At 41.2% G+C, this 24,372-nt stretch overlaps 2 protein-coding genes across 2 annotated transcripts; both read right to left on the reverse strand.

The window, feature by feature from the left end:
• Positions 1-1,090: 1,090 nt before the first annotated feature.
• On the reverse strand, positions 1,091-2,087 carry LOC311122818 (cocaine- and amphetamine-regulated transcript protein-like; the record flags this gene model as incomplete). Its single annotated transcript, XM_084158107.1, has 3 exons — positions 1,091-1,198; positions 1,427-1,516; positions 1,944-2,087. 3 exons carry the CDS (start codon positions 2,085-2,087, stop codon positions 1,091-1,093), a joined length of 342 nt encoding a protein of 113 aa, XP_084014233.1.
• Positions 2,088-9,543: 7,456 nt separating this feature from the next.
• On the reverse strand, positions 9,544-21,223 carry LOC311125301 (uncharacterized protein). Its single transcript, XM_084158391.1, has 5 exons — positions 21,066-21,223; positions 15,088-15,171; positions 14,799-14,932; positions 11,491-11,605; positions 9,544-10,648 (listed from the first exon to the last, which is right to left on the reverse strand). Exons 1-4 carry the CDS (start codon positions 21,139-21,141, stop codon positions 11,531-11,533), a joined length of 369 nt encoding a protein of 122 aa, XP_084014517.1. The 5' UTR covers positions 21,142-21,223; the 3' UTR covers positions 9,544-10,648; positions 11,491-11,530.
• Positions 21,224-24,372: the final 3,149 nt, after the last annotated feature.

Raw genomic sequence — 24,372 nt, forward strand, 5'->3', positions numbered from 1 at the left:
TAATCTTTATATCCCATTATTATATTATTTTCATATGATCTCAGCCAAACAGGTTGATATAAACTATTAGTTATAGAAATGTGCGTCATATAATTTTTGTATATACACTGGCTCATTATCCATTGACTGAGACAGGCTCCAAATCCATCTGGTATTAAAGATCACCCCTTGTCCATCCAGGTCAACTCAAATTTTGAGAGATTAATTCATATTTGATTGGAAAGTCTTATTATGATGGCAGCACAATTAATGATAGGCCTAGTCATTATGGAGCGAAGACATCTGCAGCAAGACAGCAGTGACTGCATCTCTCGGCAAGATCTATTGCATCAATGTAAAATTACTTCCAAACGTGCAGTTATAACCTTGGTCTTTTATCGATGAACTAAAATGTGAGCAAAATTCCGATCTAAAAAATGTTGGCCTAATAGAAAGAGCATTTTAGACAGCATTTCTGATGGGTGAAACTTAATCTAATTTTTCGATTTTCAATGTCATTATAAGCAACCCATTTGGAGTTTAACCTAAACTGATTTAAATGTAGCTGTAGGTCTACAAATGCAATAGGAAAATAGTAAGTGAACTTTTTATTTAATAGAACATCCAGGCTCTGTAGTAGCCGGCCGCGACCGGGAGACCCATGGGGCGGCGCACAATTGGTCCAGCGTCGTCCAGGGCAGGGGAGGGAATGGCCGGCAGGGATGTAGCTCAGTTGGTAGAGCATGGCGTTTGCAACGCCAGGGTTGTGGGTTCGATTCCCACGGGGGGCCAGTATGAAAAAAAAAGAAAGAAAAAAAAGAATAATGTATGCACTCACTAACTGTAAGTCGCTCTGGATAAGAGCGTCTGCTAAATGACTAAAATCTAAATCTAGTAGTCTACAATGCAAGAGGACGCATGGAGCTTTATGAATATGTTTTATTAAACAAATAAATACATTTACTTATACTTCGAGAAGACAAAGGAATTCAAGACAAAGTCATGCATGCAGACTGACATTTACATTGGTAACGGCATAGGTGCATGGGAGTATCACACGCCTGGGTCTCGGAAATGTTGTGAGCCTGAGGGTATAGGTCTGTGACCGGGGTCAGTAACAACGCAGGAAGAATGTGTTGCACGCGGTGCCTCGAAGACAGTCACAAAGCCTTCCGATGCGCGGCCCGTGCTTCATAGCGCACCGCTCTCCAATATCACACTGTATGTATGAGAGAAGAGAGAGATTAGCAAAATTCGTTAGGTCCTACTTGCACATTTCTGTTCCAAAATAAAAGCATCTTCAACGTAACAGACAACTTCTCACAGCACCATAGGCTATGCTAGCTCTCCAAATATATGGCTCTCGTACAACCTGTTGCGTTTTGGAAAATAGAGATATAAGGTAGATGTGAAAGAACGAAGGTTATTCTTGACTTAATTTACTTACCCGTGGAATCAGACTTGCTTTTTTCTCCACTGATAGACCTATCCTGTTGTCTTGCTGCACGCCTTCCAGAAGCCCCTCGAACGCATCAGACTGAAAAAAAGTCACCAATAAAGATTATTAGAACCATCTTTATTATCAGCCCAAATAAATATTGCATGTCATCGATATTTCGACATTAGCTTGAAGGGGGGAGACGATAGAATCGGCTACTTGACATTGGGCAAGAATGGGCACAAATTTATTATGTCGATAACATAGCTAATTTGAATAGGTAAGGTAAAAGTAGACTATCCTCCACCTCTATCAAATAATAGTCACACATCAGTTGATGGTAAAAATTGTGTGTATATATATATATATATATATATATATATATATATATATATATATATATATATATATATATATATATATATAATACTTGAACAAGTTCTGGATTGGTTTGAATCGAAACAAACTGCTTTATCCTAAAATCCTAAAAAAGGACAAAAGCAAGTAAATTAGTAAAGTGATTTACCAAATCTCTGGTGACATATCCCAGTGGAAATTGTTCCTCTTGTGAAGAGAGTCTGTCGTCTGACATCTGCCCCTGGCAAATTACACTGAAGACGGACAGACAGACGCCCAGGTAGACGAGTGCTCCGACCCTGATGCTGTCCATGGTGCTCAAAATCTTGCGCTTCAACTGAGAGAAAGTGAAACAACTCGAACTTCAGCTGAGTTCTCTTGGCAACTATCCGTGTCTTTGGTATTTTTCTCTCCCTTTCTATTTCGCAGCTCAGGTCCTCACTCTTTCTGCTCATGGGTGCTGTACTTGCTTTTGTTGTTGCTTTGAAACTTTTGTAGGCTATTTATACAGAACCAGCTCCGCGCTGCTCCGGTTTCGCTCAAACGTCATCACCTTCGTCTCCTCAGACCTTTTTTTGAACGGATTGGGTGAGATGGGTATCTCGGTGAATGATATTAAACATTCACGCCACGCCAAGGAATTCATCCACCAGGGTGAAACTTTAGGAGCCTATCCATATATTACCATCATGTTTATATTGTGCCTCCAAAGTTGCACATAGTAAATGTAAATCTGTGACACTCAAATTAGTATGATATGTTACTTTGTTTTGGTTGCATAAGACAGAAGGTTACTTATGCTAAAACGAGAAGAAGGAGGTTGGTCGGGGAGGATGAACGCCATGCAACACAAACGTCTAGCAACTCAAAGGTTGTGTGTTCAAATCCCATCACATACAACTTTAGTAATTTAGCACATTTATTTACAACTTTTTCGCTACTTTGCAACTACTTAGAATGTTAGCTAACCCTTCCCCCTAACCCTAACCGTATCCCCTAACTCCTAACCTTAACCTCTAACCCTAGCTAATGTTAGCCACCTAGCTAACATTAGCCACAACAAATTGGAATTCATAATATATCACACATTTTGCAAATGTTTTACATATTGTTCGAATTGCAATTCGTAACATATCATACAAAATGGATGATGGACAACCACAAATTAATACATACCATACATATCATCCTAAATGAAGGGAGACAGATTTACATTCACTATGTTACATCTATCCCTGAGTCCAGGTTGAAAGTTGTCATGTTACCATATTGCTATGGTGCTACATCAGATAAGAGAAGTCAACATTCTGAATAATGCTTTATGATTGATGTTGTTCTCATTTATTCAATAGGCAACAGTCCGAAGGAAGGAAACTACAATATGCCTTGTATAAACGCATATCAAGCACAACTTACTTTGCAATAGTTTCATTTTGATTAATTATGTTAATGAACTTGTGGATCACTTGGAAATAAAGTGCCTTCTGATACCATCACAAATAGGACAAGATTATGTAATATAGCCTAAAATGAGATTACTGATAATCTCATTATCAGTAAAAAGTGACCTACACCTGTGACCCATAGTCACCTTACAATAGGCTTAACTGACATGATTAAATCAAAGGCCATATTACTCTTCAATATCTAGGCCTAAATGCACATGAGGGGTTTATGGATGTTTCTCAGTGTTGTGTGACTGACTCTGCCTATAGTGCCTAAAGTACCTAAGCAAATGGCATATATGTAATTTGCTGGGATACTTCATGCATGGCTCCCTTGCTAGACGGTGACATCACTCTAGGCGTTGAGGCTTGAATTATTGCCTCTGGAATTCCCTCTCTTTAATGTTATGCTAGTGTGATTGAATCCAATAAGTATCTGCTAGTGTGTAAGGGCGATCAAGGCCATGGTTAGAGAATAGGTCCACCATAAATGTCAAATGACTCAATCTATGGTGTCCAACAGATATATCCTAGGCCTAGACAATATCTGAGCAATTTCTGGTCCGCAAACAACTTGCCTACAGTCAATACTGAAACATAATTTGTTTTCATCAAAGTAAGTCTCGAAGGAAGAGCACTGGTGTCAGGTGCACAGCTTGTTTTAGAGAATTAGGACAAGTTGTGCATTTCTCAAATTTAGTAAGGCGCGTTGGGATTGGACTCCAGAGGAGCGTTAAATGGGACCATGCATGCACTGGCCTCTCTTCACATCATGGCTTTGATGAGTCAGAAAGCAGCTTGCGCTTTGTGTACCTCAAAGTGCAAGGAGTCTCAGGCCTCTATGGTGTGCACCACGTGTGTCTTGATCCATCTTATATTAGACCTAGAAGTTATAAAGACATCTACATACTTGTCCTCACTGTTCGCCTCCAGGTCTTTATCAAAAGTAGCATATTATCCCTTCTTGGTTCATGAGGGCTGCACGGCCCCACTGGTTGCTAGAGAAAGCAACTGAAGCATCACACAAGCACAAGCTTTCTGGAACATTGTACTACGAACATTTTAGTTATGAAACAGTTGGAAAAAGTATATTTTGTGACATGTTGAACGTCAAGTCAAATGCAGAATCAACATTTTAGGAACATCACAGTTGATAGATACATGGGCTAACTTGACTAGTTTGACAGCTGTCATCACTGTCTCTCATTATAATTCACTGTAGAAGGTCTAGCTCAAGGATCCCTCTCCATCACCATAGCATAATTAAGATCTTACTTTCCTGACACTCCCCAGCCACAGACGTGAGACGTGTGGAGGTGGAAACTGGACTGCAGTGTTGAGCCATGATGGACGTCTGTTGGGAAAGTGGCTACAGGTGATATGCAATTAGCACTTGTTGAGTAGAAAGGCACATGCTGTTGTGCAAGTGACGTGGACTTTCACATTTGGTCACCTTTGGGCTGCTGCTATCCATTGTTGACTAATTGACAGGTCAAGTAAAGTTGTAAGTAATGAAAGGATTCAGTCATTACAGTGTGAACCGATTGGCCTCATCACAGTGGTTCTTGGATTGATGTGGTAATTCTGGATTAAATTGGGAATTTGGATGTGGGGGAGCCCTAAGAGGGGTTAGGGTAAGGGTTGAGCCAGGTTTGAACAAAATGGTTAAGGTTATGTCAGAATTAGGGCTAGGGTTTTGCCATCCTGTGGACCAAGGGGCCAGGGTTCCAGTCTGGAAGCATGGTTTCGACTGCTCCTACAGTTTTGCTTCGGTACTGCAGTTTAACTGACGCCTGGCCCAGAAAGGCAATTTCCATAGATGGCTACATAGAGAAGTCAGATTGGAAAATTCGTAATAAGACACCAGTCATCACCTTTGTGCACAAAACATCCATTGAATTATTCTAATAATTGTCGCTGAGGCTGACAGAATGACAGTGAAACAATAACGTTGATTCAAATATACCATTTTACTATCAACATTGAAACAAAGTCAAATAACCTATGTGAAATCAAATATAAAATTCAGCATTTCAACCACCCAATATACTCTGAGTGTACAAAACATTAAGAACACCGTACTAATATTGAGTTGCCCTCAGAACAGCCTCAATTCGTCAGGGCATGGACTCTACTAGGTGTCGAAAGTGTTCCACAGGGATGCTGGCCCATGTTGACAGTCTGTGAGTTCATCCTCACCTCACTCTATCCCAAATCCTCTCTCTATCTCTCCTCCCCCTGAATGTGGAATGGCCAGGGCCTTGCTGGCCAGTTCAGACCAGTTTCTAATACTGATTCCCAGGTAAATTCTTGGTCCACTCTTACTACCGCTCATTATAATGCTATAGGAATGGACAGTTGGTCTTTAGCCTGCAGTGCATCCTCTCGGATAGGGAATAGAGAGGGATCGATCCTCCAGCATTTTATTGATTATTGAATGACTTGGAATTGTAAATGAGCCCCCCCCCCATCTAGATGACTCACTCTCTCTCTTTATTGGAGTGACCCATCTTACAAATGAACTACTCAATTTCAGTGTTGCAGTCCTGTCGAAATGTGATACTGGAAAAAACATGCCACAAAGCAATTGGCTGAAGTATTTGAAGGAATTGGCTGAAGTATTTGGAAGATTTTTCTGAAAATGTTTGCACTCGAAGATCATGAAGAGAGAATAATTGAGGCAAAGAGCAGAAAGTAGATTGTACACTAAGGCCATAATGTAAATAAAAAAACTTGGTAACATATATTGGTCGATTTTGATTGTTTGCATGTCTGTGTGTGCACATATGTGTGAGTTCGAGCCCTTGACAGACAGCCCTGCATTATTCAGAGGTGTGGGGTCTGCCATGTCCCCCGTCTACAAGATGTCAGGTCATTTTTCAACCCCTCACCTGATTATCCCAATAACCTTGTGAAACACATTCACAGAGGAACAAACACTCTGAAATATGTATAAGCAGTGCGTCACCGGCACCATGCAAAGCCTCCCCAAGGACCTCTCATGTCAGAGGGAGTTGCACTCTGGAGGGGGTTCTATGAAGTACTAACTGACCCAACAGGTCTGAAATTGTCCACCAAGGACTTATGAGTTTTACTACACTTCACTTCTGAGTTACCATAGCCATTTAGTCTGCACATCACCACACTCACGTGTAGTAGGTGGGGATTTAAGTTGAAATATTCCCAAGCTGCTGAAAGCTGGCGCAAGCATGTCTCAATATATGTATCCTTAATTCAGACCTCCATAAATACAGTACTCAAATCGAACAGTAGCTAATGAAATGTGTATCAAATGGTATTTGTTATCAAAGAAAAATCCTAGAGAACTGTTTGATCTGTTGAGCCACATCTACATGAACATTTCAGTTGTGTAATTCAAGGGCATGTGATGATATCAATCCTCTCAATCTTATAGTATTCTATTGTAACCAGGCCTATATTTACGTGTGCTTGGTGGGTGGCATTTATTAGCCAACTCAAAGAGTGTCTCTTTTAACAAGCCGGGGCTTATTAATTAAAATCCATGAAGCAGCAGGTGGCCATGAATCAGACATTTTACACCTGCACTCAGGTGTGCCACAGGGATCAATTCTTATTAATAATTATAGACAACATTCTGAAATAGTCATTCCATTGTTTACTCTAGTGACAGTAGCTCAGCCTAAGCTTTTGGAAGTGTGTAGTGGGCAGCATCGATCATTATAAAAAACCTTGTTGACAGTCCTCCTTGTACTATTATTGTTTTGTCTGTCCAGAACTTGCCTCAGGAATGATCTTGGTCTGGGAGCTGTGAATAGAGTCAAAAATATATTGGAGGGCTATCCCCATCTCTCTGTTGATTCAGTAGCATGTACAACTGTTTTAGCTGAGAGTATTCAGTGTTGATGGAACCTGACTTGAGGCAGTTGGACAACTACAATGGATTTCTTCACATTTTCACCCAGTAGCTAATGATAGTAACTTTAATTATTTTGTTCTGAGTAGAGATTTATTCTATAAATGTCATGGAAATGGAGGAACATACAGGACATCACATTATCTAGTCCAGTATTTTAGTTTGAATGTCCCGTGTAGCTCAGTTGGTAGAGCATGGTGCTTGCAACGCCAGGGTTGTGAGTTCGATTCCCACGGGGGGCCAGTATGAAAAAAATAAATATTGTATGCACTCACTAACTGTAAGTTGCTCTGGATAAGAGTGTCTGCTAAATATGTAAAATGAATGCCATGGAAATTGTCTGCAACAAATGTTAATTTATGCTGTGCCATGTCATGTTACCTTTTCCAAAATGTGTGTGTGAGAAAGCTGAAGATACAGCACATGGTTGAACATTGTTTTTCTGTATCTCTTGGGAGGTCTTCTGCTGAAAGTGGATCGATAATGACATTATTAGCACGTGTAAAATAAAGGGGATGGTTCTACATCTGTTGTGGGCTAGCATCTCTACCATAGGTGAGCTGAAGACTGTGTCTACCATAAGCGAAGACATCTAGATGTTCTACCATAGGCAAAGACAAATATATCTCCAAAGAACACCCCGCTCTGTACCTATTTTGTTTTAGTTTTTTTAGTACATGCTCAATTGTTCTAGGGAATACTACAATTAATTTAGGGCAACTAAAAGGACCAACAGATTATGTTACACTATTGTTTCTCAAATAGGAAATTAATGAGGTTGCTGGTTTCAAGACTAGCCCCTTGTTACATTGGTGTTAGAAGTGGGATTGGAGACCGCAGATAAGACAACCAAATATTTGTGTGAGAGACTTGAGATGAATGGGACAATGTACAGGGATACTGTGAAAGCCATTTCATTTCAGTTGGGGTCCAGTCTTCTGCCCAACAATTAGGTTTGGGTAGGCATGACTGCAATACATTTCTCTGTAAACCCAGAGGTCTTGCTTGGTTTCCTTCTTAATGGGAACTAGGTGTAGCCCATTATGAATGATGTAATAGAGCTTATATTGAGTTATTTGTACAATGCTTTATCACAATGTTCAGATTTCAGAGGAGTCCCGCTGAAAAGAGCAGATTAATAAACTGTTCAGACTGACCCGTCTTATCTCTCCTCCTCATCAACGAGCCGGCCAGGTACGTCTCTGCTGACCTTACCATGCATTTGTTTTTAAATGCCTTCTGACACCTCTATTCTCTCTGACCTATTGACACTGACGCCCGCTTCTCCAGTCTGTGCGGACATCATAAATATTATACTCTCCCAAATGAAAGTATCTGACGCAGGATTCCGAAGAAGCGTGACATTTTCAATCCCCCATTAGATTTTTTTCTTAATTATCTGATCGTACTGGAGTGGCAGCAACTAGATATGTACTGTAGTATATAGGAAGATAGACATTGTTATGACAGCGAGTTGGTGCGCCATAGTGTTTTGGCCAGAGGGTTTTAAGTGGCTGTTTTTACATGTACAATCTACCATCAGGCAAAGATTTAAACAGCTTCTCAGGTTTGACTAAATAGACCATGTTGACTGAACAGTTTCATAGACTTCATGGTGAACGTGCCCTGAAAACAAGAGATACAACCACATTTAGGTGTTTGTCTTGGAAATACTGCCCCACAAATGGCGTGGTCCTGAATACTGAATAGTCAATGTGTGCCCTGGAGTTGTCTTTTAGTGTATAATAGAATTCAGATGGGGACTAGTTAGATGGCAACTTCATTCCACAATGCACAGTAGCACAGTAGCACAGTGTGTTCCCCTGGCTTGAAAGCTCAGGTCTGTCAACAGGCAGCATGCAAAGTGAAGATTAAAAAGCCAAGCTGGGGAAATGATTAGAATTGCTCTTTGTTGCCTGAATCTAGGTCATTTTCTAAGACGCCAATGTCAGGCATTCGCTCTGGTGTGACTTTTCATGTCCATTTTGGCAGACAGTTCCTCGGCCACTGACTGTTTTTAGCCGATCAAAGGTTATGTGTTTGTGCTCTTCTTTAGACATAGTTCTACCCTGCAAAGCCTGCCCAAGTCTCCCTCCCCCACAGACACCATTTATGGTGCAATAGTTTGGTGGAATAGTTACATGATTGTACAATCTTGCACAAACTGATATTCATAAAAACAATTATTTTCCACTTTTCTTCACTTAAACTGTCATGAGTGGAATGCACTTGTACCCAGATGCTGAAATTCAAGTGCTGAATGTATCAGTTGAGGAATTCACAAAATACGAAAAAGTACACAAATGCTTCCCTTAACAAATACATAAAACCAGGTGGATTATTCAATGTAGGAAGTCAGAATTTAACACATCTTTGTGGAATTTCACTGCATTTAATATTTTGAATACACAAAAATGAATTATATAATATGAAAATGAATAGGAGAACAAATTTATTCAAAATATTCATTATGAAATATAAACAATATGTATAAATGCATACACTACACTGACAAAACCATTAATCAGTTGACATGATTAACCTTGTGTTGTCAGTATGACCACCTCTGTAGAGTTCATTTATTCACCGTCTATAAAACATTTATAAAACACTTATAAAAATGGTAGAAAACACAACATGGGAATAAGGGTGTGCTGCAGAGGGTCACCTGCCCTTATGAGGGGGTGACTGGTGATGCAGAAGTGCCATTTTCTAAGGAAAGTGCCTGTGTGTGTGGTCAAAGTCAATAAACAGCATGGCTCAGATTAGAAGGATGCTTTGCCATGTTTGTGTGTGATGTTTCTTACATCATAAACACAGACGGGAAGTAGTGGAGCTTGGAATGAACACGTGTGAAATGGAACATCAGATATATTTGTGCTAATGGTATTGAGGTTCACAACCTTTTCAAACCATTCTTTTGGGAGCTTTTCATTAACAGAATGACACGTTTTCTCAACAAAAAGCCACATGAATCAAAGTAGTTCCAAAACAGAAGAAAAATACGATTGACCACCCTGATGGACAAAGCGCATAACAGGTTATGCGTTGCTGTGGGATTGTAGATATTTCCAATCTGTTTCTTACTTTTTGAGCAACACAATAATGTCCTCTCATTAACCGGCCTCCTTTCACATCTAATAAATCGCCATTGGGCATTTGTTTCCAGCAGCCTAATATTGCATGTACCAACCTTATAGATCAGCTACCTCCCTGAATTATGCAAAACCATATGAATATTGAGCAGTGGTGGCGTTTGCTACATAAGCAGTGTTGTGTGTGTATTAACACATACAAAAAAAGTGAAGTGATTGACTCCTATAGAATACTATGGGTGATGTGTTGTAGTGACATGTCCAGTGTGAGTAGGGGTTTGAGTCCCTGGTTTGGGTTTCAGGTCCTGAGGGGGAGCAGTCATAGACTGAGGGGTTCTTTGCATAAGAATGTTTGAGTTCACAGTATTTTGGTGAAATGTCCCCAAGTGTCACTGCTGTCCTTTCACGCTCTTCCCTTCTTGCATAGATCCATGGATATCTGAAATGTTAGAGAAAAACACTAGTCATGATTTCAACCAAATAATAATGAACTCATCACACTATATGATGTAATGCACATATGTAAAGATAGAGGTATGCTAGCACCTAAAAATAAAACTGAAACTGTCTAAAATGTTGGAAAGGCAACCCAGAAATGGCACAGGCAAGGGTTAGGTTTTATATTGGGTAGGGTTAAAATAAACTGTTTAGTTTTTTAGGTGCACAGGCCTATTCCTATCTGCCCCTCCAATGTTTCAATAAAATGTTTTTCAATTGCAGTACCCTTAAAAGTTGCTAGATGGAATCATAGGATCATAAATGAAATGAAGATGGTACTGAGTGAGTTCTAAAAGCAGCAGGCCAGGCCCCTGGAGGACTGAATTTCCAGGTAAGTCATAAATAAACAAGTGCATGCTCTCTAAAATCAATAAGACTCTTGTTAAAAGGTCCTAAAACAATTAATTCCCAAACCATACATACAAATGAATAAATGTAAAAGCCATTTAATAAGAGAAACATGCACATTAAAAAAGATAGTGGTATGCTACTAATGGTGTCCACCTTATAATCTACAGATAGGTTGCAAATAGCTCTGTAGCAATCAGACATATTCACCACATTATTTAGTGTGCACAAAGTGTCATCTACTGTATCAAAATATCACTACATCTACATACCCTGTTATTATTGGAGCTGTAGTACACAATTATTGGAACCGTTCACACTTAAATCTGTAGTAAGTATTATTATGCATTATTGTGTTTGACCCGCCAATGAGTATACATACTGTATGTTCAAGTGTGTATTTAGTATATGTATTTTAGCATGTGTGTGACCCACCTCCTAAGTATGTGTCCTATAACGTCGTTGGTCCCGGCCCTCATAGGAGTTGGCCCAGCTGGTGCACGGTCAAGCCCAGGGCGAGCAGCAAACAAGGAGGAGCGGTCCTGGAGCCCTGTACAAACCAGTACACAACACCAATGTAAGTCATTCTCAACCGTAACAAAATTAAATAACAGTCCTGCCTAGCATAAAACAAAAGATCACGAGGCAAGAGAGTTATAAACTGAGGAGTGGCAAGGTGACCAGACGAGAACTGAGTAAGAAGCAACCACTGCCACCAATGTCCACCAGTGCCATGAACAACTGAATGTTCAGCTGAATGGTTCGACGTAATTTAATGTGGGAGAGATTTTGTTCAAGTCTGCTATATAAATACTGTATGCTTTTGTTGGGCTAGAAGGCAATAATAACAGCTACCTTCTAACATTTATATAGTTATGTGAATGTGTTAGCATGTATGTGTATACATAATACCTTACAATGTATATAATACACTGAGTACACCAAACATTAGGAACACCTTCCTAATATTGAGTTGCACCCTCCCCCCTTTTGCATTCAGAACAGCCTCAATTCGTCGGGGCATGGTCTCTACAAGGTGTCGAAAGCGTTCCACAGGGATGCTGGCCCATGTTGACGCCAATGCTAGCACACGTACTCTACACACACATACATTGTAATATTGTTGTATGGTGGTATTATACATTTCGTATTGTAGAAATGTAGTGGTGTAATAATGTTATATGATGTACTGTTTTATCTTCTATGTAATGTAAGTGCCTTAATGTGTTTGGACCCCAGGAAGAGTAGCTGCTGCCTTGGCAACAGCTAATGGGGATCCCTAATAAATACAAATGCAGGTGTTCTTAATGTTTTGTATACACAGTGTATATAATCTGTATATTACATTTTACATTTTAGTCATTTAACAGACGCTCTTATCCAGAGCGACTTACAGTTAGTGAGTGCATACATGTTTTTTTGTTTGTTTCGTTTTTTTTTTTTTTTTTCAAACTGGCCCCCCGTGGGAAACGAACCCACATCCCTGCCGGCCAAACCCTCCCCTACCTTGGACCAATTGTGCGCCGCACATGGGACACCCGGTCGCGGCCGGCTGCGACAGAGCCTGGACTCGAATCAGGATCTCTAGTGGCACAGCTAGCACTGTGATGCAGTGCCTTAGACCACTGCGCCACTCGGGAGTCAAAATATTGTAGTCTGCATCTTCAGCACTAACTCTATATGAATGTGCAACGCTCAAATGATTTATCACACACCCGCTAAAGATATGGCGCTGGATTGTTACTTAACCTTAGTGTTATATATATACTTGGAAAGGACCTGTATGAGCCTTGAGCAAGTGAGGTGGTCATCCCGCACCCTCTTTATTCTTACACAGACAAGGAAGAGTTTCTATTTAAACATGAATTCCAATGATAATTGTTTAAATGTCAAGACTAAAACCCCTTAGAGTTTACATTAAGAGATACCACATAAACATGTATATGTAGGGTATTACAGCTGGTCACACACATTCACACGCACTTATAACATCAATAAGATAAGATCACTTTATTGGTCAGTTGCACACAAGGTCCAACCAAAATGTGACTTCTGCTTATAACCCAACCCAAAGACATACATACACGTACATATACAGGTTTTGGACAGGCTACAATGCCACACTGGGTGCCCCCCCCCCCCCCCCCCCCCCCCCCCTCGAAGGGGTTGGGTTATAAGTGGAAGTCAAATTTTGGTTGGACCTTGTGTGCAATTGACCAATAAAGTGATGTTATCTTATTGATGTTATAAGTGCGTGTGAATGTGTGTGACCAGCTGTAATACCCTACACATACAAGTTTATGTGGTATCTCTTAATGTAAACTCTAAGGGGTTTTAGTCTTTTAGCGCTATTATGATTGGAATTCATGTTAGGATGAATGAGGACCAACATAAATAGTATTTTCAGCCCCTGACAAAGTAGTAACACACACACACATTGACTGTTGGGGATTGATTTGCTCTTTGGCAGAAGGTCCTCCTGCTTTCTCATGGTTGGGAGGCTTTGGACGAATCCCAGAGTGTTTGTTGATGAGGATTTCCTGGACTTGAGTTTGAGATATAAAGCAGCTGGGGCTTTCAGACAGACCCATATCGATAATAGGATCCACTTGTTGGATCTTGACTAAGCCTCTGAAATGTGCTGAATTTGTACTTTCAAAGTAAGCACCCTCAAAGCAATATGTATTAGATGTTGTATTGTCTTTCCAGGGAATGTATGCGTGTCTGAGGACTTAAAACATGTAATAATCAAGTACAGTTATCATTTTGGTAAAGCTATCCACTCATTTTGAAATAGGACTAGGCTAACTAAACAAAAGTGGGTTGTCATAGTTTGTTCTTGCTGTCAGTTAAGATTTGGATTTAAAAATGCTGTTTATTTGAAACTAACAAAAACACAATACTGTAGTGGAAATAGCAGCAGGAGTAGTGGTTCCAAAATTGCTGTGATTCCTAGTAATTTTATTGTTCCAAATGAACTGTGTTCATGTGTTTATGTTGGTGCTTTTCTATTTAACAATTTCTATGTTCTATGTTTGTGCTTTTCTATAAACCAATTTCTGTGTTCATGCAAGTGACTGTTTGAACGAATCCTCACTATCAGTGTCTGCAATTTGGCAGTACGCCCAGAACCTTGTTTAGAGAAAGGGATATCTCAGTTTCAAGGTCTCAGCTTAGGGAAAAGAAGCCTCGTGAGGTATTGGTCTGTCACATGCATGACCCAGTATTGGTCGGTCACATGAATGAAGCAAACGTTAATGATTAATTAATCATGAATAAGCTAAATCATGCAAATATGACGTCAGTATATAAGGGAACTAACGGGACTGCCCCGTTAGAGCTCCTGGTCAACATGTGTACATATGGTGCATTGAGTTGGGTGGAACCTCTCCAGCATGCTGACAATAAACAATGATTCATTTAAGATTGACTTTGAGTGTCCCTGTGTAAGAATTTCCACAATAGAACCCATCTGTCTTAAATCTCTCCAGTGCTGGTTTTCCCCTGGGTAATCCACACACCCACGTAAAACACAAGTAACCGTCCTCGTAACTTCCGCAAGCATGGAACATAAGGTCAGTGTGACATCAGTGTTCTCAGGGTAGAGGTATGTGGTTTTGGTTTAAGCCTCCATCTTAAAAGATATATGACTCAAAGGTAAACTATATATGATAGACCTTTTGTTTGGGAGATAAAAGGGAGCCTAATCAGCCACAAACGACTGCAGCAACATGATGGGATACCTTCGCCATGGTGACTATGCTGCTGTCTGTGGTCGACATAGCGGTCGAGAAGGTTGTGTCTTCCTCTTCCCCCTTATCATCCTCCTCTTCACTTGCACTTAGAAACTTGTCCAGGTCCTCAGTACTAGTGTTACCTAGTGAACAACACATTTTATTTGTGAGGTAACTTTCCAGTACTTACTGTATTTCAAAGAACTAAACACAAAGAAGCAGATTAAATATTTTGTTTTAATGATGTTGTACCAACGGGGATAAACTCAATGCATAAAAAGTAAATGTTTTAACATACTGAAAAAGCTGTATTCAATGGTGGCGTTGTAGTCGTAGTCCGGTGTCAGTGTTGTGTCACCGTAGTCATCATATACATATTGGCCTGTAGGGATGGAGCAGAAACTGAAGGTTACGTCAATGCAGTGAGGCAAGAACAGATTGTGTTTGGGTCTAAATAAACAACAAATAAAAAGCTTTAACAAAAATCAAGGTCAAAGATGAGGGGAAAGCTGACCTACAATGTTTTATTTTCCATGTGCTGTCTGGCACACGGCTGGCATCAGCATAGCTTAAAGGGATAGTCCACACAAAATGGAAAGTTTATCAGATACATTATTTCCAGACCTAAAAAGTGGTCTAATGTCAAGATGAGTCCCAAGCTATCGGTTGTATAGATACAGCTATATGCCTCAATTCCAAAAGAATGGGAAAGATAGGCACAAAATAGAATCAGTAAATTAGACAGGGCCTATCTTATATTAATTTAGAGTTGAGGCATATAGCTGTACATATACGTACAACCGATAGCTTGGGACTTCAGGGGTCTGAAAATGTCTCACAAACAGTGATTTTAGAGTAAATGATCACTTAAGGGGCCAAATGGACAGTAAAAAAAAAGGTGCCAATCCTAAATCTCAGTAAACCTTTAAAATGGGTTAATCCATCTCGCCCTCTGTTTAAATTCCCTGAGCTCTTTAATCATCAAGCATTATTAAAGTGTTTTTATTCAGTATTTACAGTCACCCCATTAACACTCATAAAATGTGATGAACCTTTATATTCTGAATAATCTAATGCCATTTGGTCAGTAAAGATTCAGCAGAGCCTGTTGAACGTTAATGACAGTCTTAATAATTTACTACGATTAATGCACATTGAGTCCAGTGCTAAACAAAGCTGATCGACTCAAGAACAGAAGCTGACTCAAGGGAAATCACGCTTAGTTTTGGCACATGAGCAGGGGGGGAGGGGGGAGCAGCATAGGATCCATGAATCGTGCCTGGCCAACAGACGTTTCTGTGAGGGAAATTTCTCTCTCACGATATGTCCTAAATATACCGGGTGTTGAAAGCCATCTCACTAATTGTAAGTCCGTCTGGATAAGAGCGTCTGCTAAATTACTAAAATGTACATGTAAAATCTCTGCATCTTTTACAGTTAAAAGCAGTGGTTTAACAAAATGTTCTACCCTTTTTCCCAACACATGTGAGAAGCCTAAACAAAGATGCCTCAGATTGTTCTACAGTGCCCTTTTCATTTCTAACACATTTTCCTTGTATTATAGAACAGTGAGGAGACTGATACAGTATATCACCCACACGCACCTTAGTCGTTACGTTAGTCAGCAGGTGTTTGGCTGACTGTTTGAAAAGGACAGAGTTGCACAACACTGAACCAGGGAATGACAGGTCAGCTCCTCCAAACTAATCAAAATCAGCACAGCACTTAGTTCTGTCAGCTGTTGCTCAAACTTAATTTAGAACAGCTTAACGGGTAAGGCAATATTTGAGACAAACTCGGGTTATTAAGGTGGGTCAGCTAAACAAATACAACAAAAGCCACAGCAAAGCTGGAACTGTCAGTCAATCATGATGTTGGACACAGGTGGCAAAAGGGTTATAGGAAGTCAGCTTTTATCTGGACAGCACTGATGTCACTCAAGGACATAATGTACTACCCCAATATAAGTATTGACATAATTGTTTTGTTAGCATATCCGTCTGTCGTTCATTTCACTGCATCCCCAAATGTTGTGTTGAAACTGTTACAAATCGGTCTCGGTCAGTTGAGAGTATTTTGTTTAATTAGTTTACCTTTATAGGTCTGACGAAGGTTGTAAGGCCGAAACATTGGAATTAAATATGTGAGTGTGCACTTTTCTTTACTGCACCAAAATGTTATACCAGCGATCTGTCCACCTCAAAGTTACTGTGACCCCTAACTTCCTCAAGCATCCAAGTCTGTGAACACACTCAAGAGAATCAGTAACCCTCCCTATAACATCATTCAAGCTGCAGGACTTCCATCCAGTCACCTGACATCAGGGAGAGACGAAGGCAGCCAGGGGACATCTCGTCATCAAACGGTTCGGAAAGTTGCACATCACTTAGGCCATGCGAACCAGGGCTGTCTCGCATGAGAGATATGGGAGACCTCAGGACAGGGGTCACCCTGCCGCCAATGCTCGGGTGGTTCTGGGACCATTAGATCTCACAGAAGCTCTGGACCCTCCCCTGTGGTGCGGAGGTTCTGAAGAACAGACGATGGGAACTGAACTGACCCCAATAGCCCACTTCCTTGTCCCCAGAAATGTCTATCTAAATAGGGATCCACCAGTTGCACATGATTCATTTATACAGCTGTATTAGTTTCATTGTGAGTCAAGTGCATTTCCCAAGGACACAATATATACTGTATGTGTCTGCCTCTGTTATTTGAACTGGACTCCCTGCTATTAAGTTTACTTAAACTTTTTTCCAGATGTGTTCAGTTGCCCTCAAAGTCAGTGAGACTCATCATGATCATCTGGGGGGACTAGTTTATAATTAGTTTTGCTAATGTCCCTCCTCATTCCAGTTTCCCACATGTAATCATTGCCACAAACATCCTCCTGCTTCAGTTTGGTCTACTTGAGCAGACCCCAATAAATCATGTACCAGTCCCGCTCCCTGTTTATCTGTTTCTGGTGGAGTCATAACGGCTGCCTTGAAGTAGAAGAGATGGCCTACAGACATTACAATAACTGATGGGGAGGATCAGTGTAAAACGATAAGGTACATGTGGGAAATGTTACTACCAAAGAAAAACAACTTTCAGATGGGCTTTGATTCTAGCTTCTCTTTTTGAAATTTACAAAAAAAAGTTTAACCCAGAGATTAACCATATTCCTTAGCTTGTGGCAGGCTGCCATTATGACTTCAGATATACAATCCCATTCTATTTAAACACACCAAGACTCCACTGGCAGCGGAGTGCTACGCGGAACTAAACACCAATGTACTACTATCATTGGCATTGTGTGGACCACTTTTAAAAAACGTTGCATCTCGGGTCAAAGCTAACTACGTTGAAGCTCACATGCATCATTAATGAGGCAGTGTGTGTCCTTCTATCCTCTATATTCAATCCCTCCACAATGCTTGTGAGTCAGTCTCCTCTCGGGACCGAGATTTAGGCTACCTCTATGAAAGTCAATGAACAAGTGTTGAAAAACCCTTCCATACACAACCATGAGTGACACAACCCTTTAATAGTGAGTATAAGTGGATCTATGCTTCATCTGAGAAGACAGGCTGCTTGTTTTAACCCTGCCCTCCAGTGTAGGAAGACGAGGTCCCATTGTGGTCACTGTACAGTATGTGTTGTCCAGGGAAAGAACTGTGGGAAGGGAATCTCACTCCTGCTGCTTTGGTTGCTGCAGATTCAGCTGATTCACCTAGTGGGCTCTGTTAGCACAACTAGATACAAGTTCAGAATACCCACCACATCACATGCTAAGCCCGTAGGGGAAACGATATTAGCAAACAGACTGTACGGTCAGCCATATACGCAATCTGGGGGTAAGTCTGGAATGACTGTTTTCACACACCCTATTATTAAAGGAGTGGTCCTTTCATGTCTCCCTCCAACAGGGAACATTAATGAAGTCACGGCCCATGTTATGCTAGCTAGCGAATATGCTAACGTTAGCTAGCTAGCTAAACATTTGGCTATGGCCTGGCACTGGCATTATGGGATTATGGAGAGTGAATTTAATTGTTTCTTCATAATATTGCTAGGTAGTTATCTAGCTGTGGCCATCTGGCTAGTATCAACATGGGGTTTCTACAAAATAGCAACATTAGCGCAGATAGCTTGGAATCTAGACCATAAGCAATATGCACAGATATGCATTGCCAAACAACGCTACTGCCACCTTCTGGTTTGGAGTATTTTAATAAGGCTGAGTGGCTTACGACTTCCAAGGTCTTTGCTGTGTGAACACAAAAGAGATTCACTGCCAACACTCCCCTTATAAAAAAAGATTGCAGTTTTGAAACTGCAGTAAAAGTGCAGTGACTGCAGTCGACTGTGGTATTTTGCTGTAATTGCAGAATAACTGCAGTGTACTGCAGTTGAACTGCAGTTATACTGCACTCTAACTGCAGTTACACTGCAAAATTACTGCAGTAAAAAAACTGTGTTGTTTTGGACGCAGTATTTGCCGCATACTGCCGTTATACTGCACTCTGACTGCAATCTTTTTCCGTAGGGGTCTGTTCAGAGGTGCTAAGGCAAACGTTTGACAACGGCAAACGTTTGACAATCCTACCGGTGTGTCTGAGATTTTAATTAGGCATCAGCTTAAAGACGTCCTCCAGCAATTATTTTAAATCGCAAGTATAAATACAGTACAGTACAATAAAGGGTAAAAAAAAAAAATACAAAATAGTGTTTTTTAGACACAACTGCAAACTTCAAGGAGTAGGGCATTCAATGAGTTGGTCTGATGGGGAGACGTGATGTCATCAGCCTCCCCCTTGCTTAAGGAACAATAGTGCCATGTCATATCGTACCTGGAGCACCTATTGAGATGTTCCTGTTGTTAAGTAAATCAGGTGTTAAATGCAGTGAAAAGGAGCCTGGTGTAGACTTTAACACCCCATACAGCTTTGTTTGGTTTTTAGGCCTTTATTTCATCTCTATGTGTCATTACCACCAAGGTTTGCAAGATGATCAAATTTCCTAAATCTGGGAATGCCCATGTCAAGGAACATTTATTCTAAGGAGGCTGAACACAGCCTGAACATTGCAAAGCACGGGAAAGATTCTCACCAATACAATTTGAGACCGGCAAACAGGGTTAGCGTGACACATTACATTTTCCCTCATTCGCTCTAATCTAATCTTTTATGATTCATAAAATAAAATAAATCCCTGTCGGTACAATCTGTCACCCCCCCCCCCCACAAGAGGCAGTTGCCAAGCCTCATGAAAACCCCATGCCATGTTAAGCCTCCAACCATAATGAAATGGGAAGAAAACAATCAAACTCTATGTGCACTGTGTACTGAGATTTCACAACAAAAAGGCAACAATCAAAGAATACATGCCATTCATCTTTATTAAAAAATTCATCCAGACTTGAAACCACAACTGCTATCCGTTGGGCCGAGGGTTTGACAGGCACTTGCAAACTTTTCCTGAGAACAATCGAGCTTCCCACTCACTGACTAAAAGCCAGCTCAGCCCACGGTGGGAAATGGGCATCAGGGGGAGTGAAGGAGGATGCAGGCATATCGTGCTCACTCTACACAAAACAGCTCTGCTGGGAACTGCAGCGGGATTACATCGCCGGGTGATTGTTCTGCCCCCAGGATTCTCTTGTGCTTGAGAGAGGAACCTTGTTCAGCGCAACGCTAATGGTTATGTACAGCTTGGTTCACTGGCTTCTGTGTTTTCAGACTTTTCACAGACTTTTAAGCATTTTAGCTGAGTAGCCCTCTAATAAAATATTTTGATGGAAAGTACCTGGATTTGTAAATTTGATAGTCAGCAATGCCTCATCCCACTATTACCCTGTAACTCCAATTGTACAAGTCTGGCAATACTTTCACGGAAAACACATTCCAGTTTGTGAACAGACGATGGAAAATAACTTTTGAAAATGATGAACCCACTGTGCACAGACATCAATTCAATGTCTATTCAACGTTGGTTCAATGTAATTTCATCGAAATGACGTGGAAACAACATTGATTCAACCAGTGTGTGCCCAGTGGGAAAGCTCTTACACCTGCCTCCCTCAGTACTCACTCAAGCTATGTTCTAGATCACCCAATAATACTCTCTCACAACCCAACACACCTGAATGTCCTTATCAGAGGTCAATGCAAACAGATACACATACCACAGGTTCTCAATTCTTATATTCTGTTTTTTCATGGCACTCAATCTCCCCACAGACAACCGTACTAAGCACCCACAAACAAACATCCTGCCTATTGCAGTACTCACCCCAGCAGAGAGGTAGCAACAATAGCACTCCAGTCAAGCAGACCGAGAGAAAGCGGTAGTGGGTTAGTCTGTGCATGTTGCTCCAGAAAGAGAGAGCGAGAGTGTGTGTGTGTGATGAAGTGATTAGACTCCAAACTGGGCTCTGAATGAATGTGGTGTGTGAGTGTGTGTGATAGGGGAGGGAGTGAGGGGTGGGGGAAGAGGGAAAGGAGGGAGGTGGCAGTAGGGGGAGTTCTCCTTTGCCTCAATGTACCAAGGGGTGTAAACCAAACATACTCAACAATTGTCAGTGGCACACAAAGTGTGTGGTCTGGATTAGGGTGAGGTAAAATGATTCGGGATCCATCATGACCTTTTAACACTGATTGGTTGAGGTCAGGATTATAGTAGATTATTCAGATTTTGAGTCAGTACCACTTTTTACAAACTGTAGTTGGGGTTAGGGATTATATTTGGATGACCTGATTCTGGGTTATAAAAGTCTGGGTTATAAAGGACATGGAGTTGTGGTCAATTGTCAAGTCAGTGGGTCCACTAAATTAACAAAGTGTTCAGCTGAACAGACACCTGTAATAAAGGCACTGAAATGGATCGGCCTTTCACAAATAATATTCTGTGTTTCTTATAAATTACACAATCAATTAATATACATTCTAACATGATGATTAGATAACATAGTATAACAATGGGTATCCTTCATCCATATTTTACATATGTTCAAATTCTGCCTATAAAAAAGCCATTGTTGTTTGGACAGCTCATCTTGCTGTGAACTGGCCAGTAAAGACACAGGCAACTACCCTCTCCCTATTGTATCTGTTGTAGAGGAAATGCTCCTTACCAAATGCCAGATGTTTTTGAGTTTTACATAGGAGAGGTGGGGGTTTCGACTGCCCCCATCCTCTCCAGTCAGCAGGGGGTCGCAGAGTAAGTATATTTAAGTGTGCCCCATGAGGAAGAGAAGGGGGTTGGGTAAGCGTAGGTGGGGTGGTATGCATAAATCCTGCCCCCTCCATCCCATGGCTCTCTCAGCTCTCCTGATGTTTGGGACTTGGCTATGTTCCCCTGTCAGCTCTATGACTCAGTGAGAGTTGGCCTGGTTTATGTTGCTGTAAGCACCACTGGCTGTGAACAGGACCGTGGGACCATGTAGGTGACTGGCTACGGTAGTGTATACGTGAGCCATCGCATTCGCCTCCTACAAGCAGCTCTTGTTTCTCACCGCCATGAGTCCGAGTGCAACCCATCTGCTTGCATCAAATCACAATGAACTAAGATATAAAACATCTCATATCATTTGCATGGATACGAGAGTGAGCACACTTGTGCATAGGGGAGTGTACGGGCAATGCCCTAGAGTACACCTACCCAGAGCCAAGTTAAACTTTCCTCATGAGATCAGCTTCGACTCTGACAGGGGTTTAGTTTCAAAGAACATTTCGGGATCAGAGTTTGGTTCGGTCTTAAACTCTCTTCTTGCTCCCTCTCACCTTGAGGCCTGTTTTTTTTCATGTGAATGAACGCCCAAACCTCAAGGGTCTCGTCTGTTTCCCTGCAGAGTTGGCAAGGGCGAGTGCAGCAGCCTGGCAAAACCTTTACAGAAGAGTCCTATTTGTTCCCCTCCCATTTGTTATTTTTTGCAGAGAGACACTGGTTAAGGGATGGGAATGGCCCACGAACTGAATATGCACAAATGTGCCCGTCTCCAAATCTCCAGTTTCAGGACTTCAGGGTGACTGGGGGACGTTTGGGAAACCAGCCCCGAGAGTGAGAGTGACATCTCTGACCTGAGCATTAACGAAGGGGTGGGGGATGGGCAGGTACACAATCCACGCTGCTGACACCCTGACGGATAGATATGGGACAGGAGTGGGGGAAAGTGTTTCGAAAACAGTCATGGTCAGGACAGGGGGATTGGCAGGGATGCCTAACATGCCCCAGGCTGGCTGTAAGGCAGTGTTCAATGAAGTGGACAAAACTCTGTACAAGGCCATGTCCTGGGTCTGTCACAGTATCGGCTTTGCAGGCTGACACACATATTCCAAAGAATCTCATTTAATCCATAAGGCTGGTCAGCATCCTGCAAGAGAGTGTGCTTCTTTTGAGCAGATGTAACCTAGCCCAGTTTGCAGTGCTATTCACCAATAAAGTACAAATATGAAAGGCAGATGAGAGGACCCCTGGAAGCCAGTGAATGGTTGTTTAATGATGTGTTTGGATAGCAGGTCAGGCATGTGTGACAGACAGGTCTGAGATGTTATTTCCTTTCTGGGGATTCCTTGTCGGCACTATCTACTGTATGTGTTGATAGATGGTCCTGTTGGACATTCATTGAAAGTTTGACAATATGATCCAAGTTCTTAGAGACTTGGATCATATCCCTTCTTAAATTAATTATCCACACAACACTCAACCTCCCCATTCATTATCACAAGTCACTACCACGATAAAGTCCAAACACCCTGTGTAACTATAAATATCAGAGCTCTCCCTGAAGACAGAGTCAGCTTTTGTTCTCTCCCACAGAAAAACGTATGTGGGTGTGAGGGAATTCTACAGGATTTTGTCCGTGGGAGCATCCAGAAGATAATTCTCTGGGCTCCAGGGGGCCCCTGGGGGTGGGGTTGTGATGGATCTGTTGTGCTTGCAGAGGGTCCAACCCAGCAGGAGAACACATTTGTGAATGTTTACCAATGGACATTTGCATGGAATCTGGGCACGGTTCCAGCAAATGTTTTATATACGTGCACTACCGCTCCATCATGGTTTCTCAATAATCTCCTCGTATAAAATCTTCCCAACGCTCATTATCTACATGAAAGAGCACTGAGCCTGTAATATACCCACAGCGGCCCAACTAATAGTCAAGGCATTTTCAAATGAGACTAAATGTTTTTTTGATACTTGAGAACATAGTAAACAATATTGAACTGTTGATATCTGAGAGTAAACCTATACTGAGCACAGGGCCTATATTTTCAAGTAAACATATTAATTAGAAAGTCTGTACTGCAGTGTTAAACAGTGCAGATTTGTAATTATTGTTCAAAATTAGGGACAGACTTTGGCTACTACCATAAAGAGGATTTCACAAATATCCACCTCTTTTCTTAGAGCCATGAATAAAATCTAGCCACAGATAATAGGGCCTGTTTGCCATCATCAAGACATCCTCTAAAACTTAAGCTGATGTATGGGGACTTCAACCAGTGCTAAGAATGGCCATCAGACTCATGATCTAGGAGACACAGGGAAGCATAAACACAAAGGAGGTAAGACAATGATAGGATTCAATGGAGGTAAACTG

The sequence above is a fragment of the Coregonus lavaretus genome (assembly GCF_964263955.1).
Source record: "Coregonus lavaretus genome assembly, chromosome: 3".
Classification (NCBI taxonomy): Eukaryota; Metazoa; Chordata; class Actinopteri; order Salmoniformes; family Salmonidae; genus Coregonus; species Coregonus lavaretus.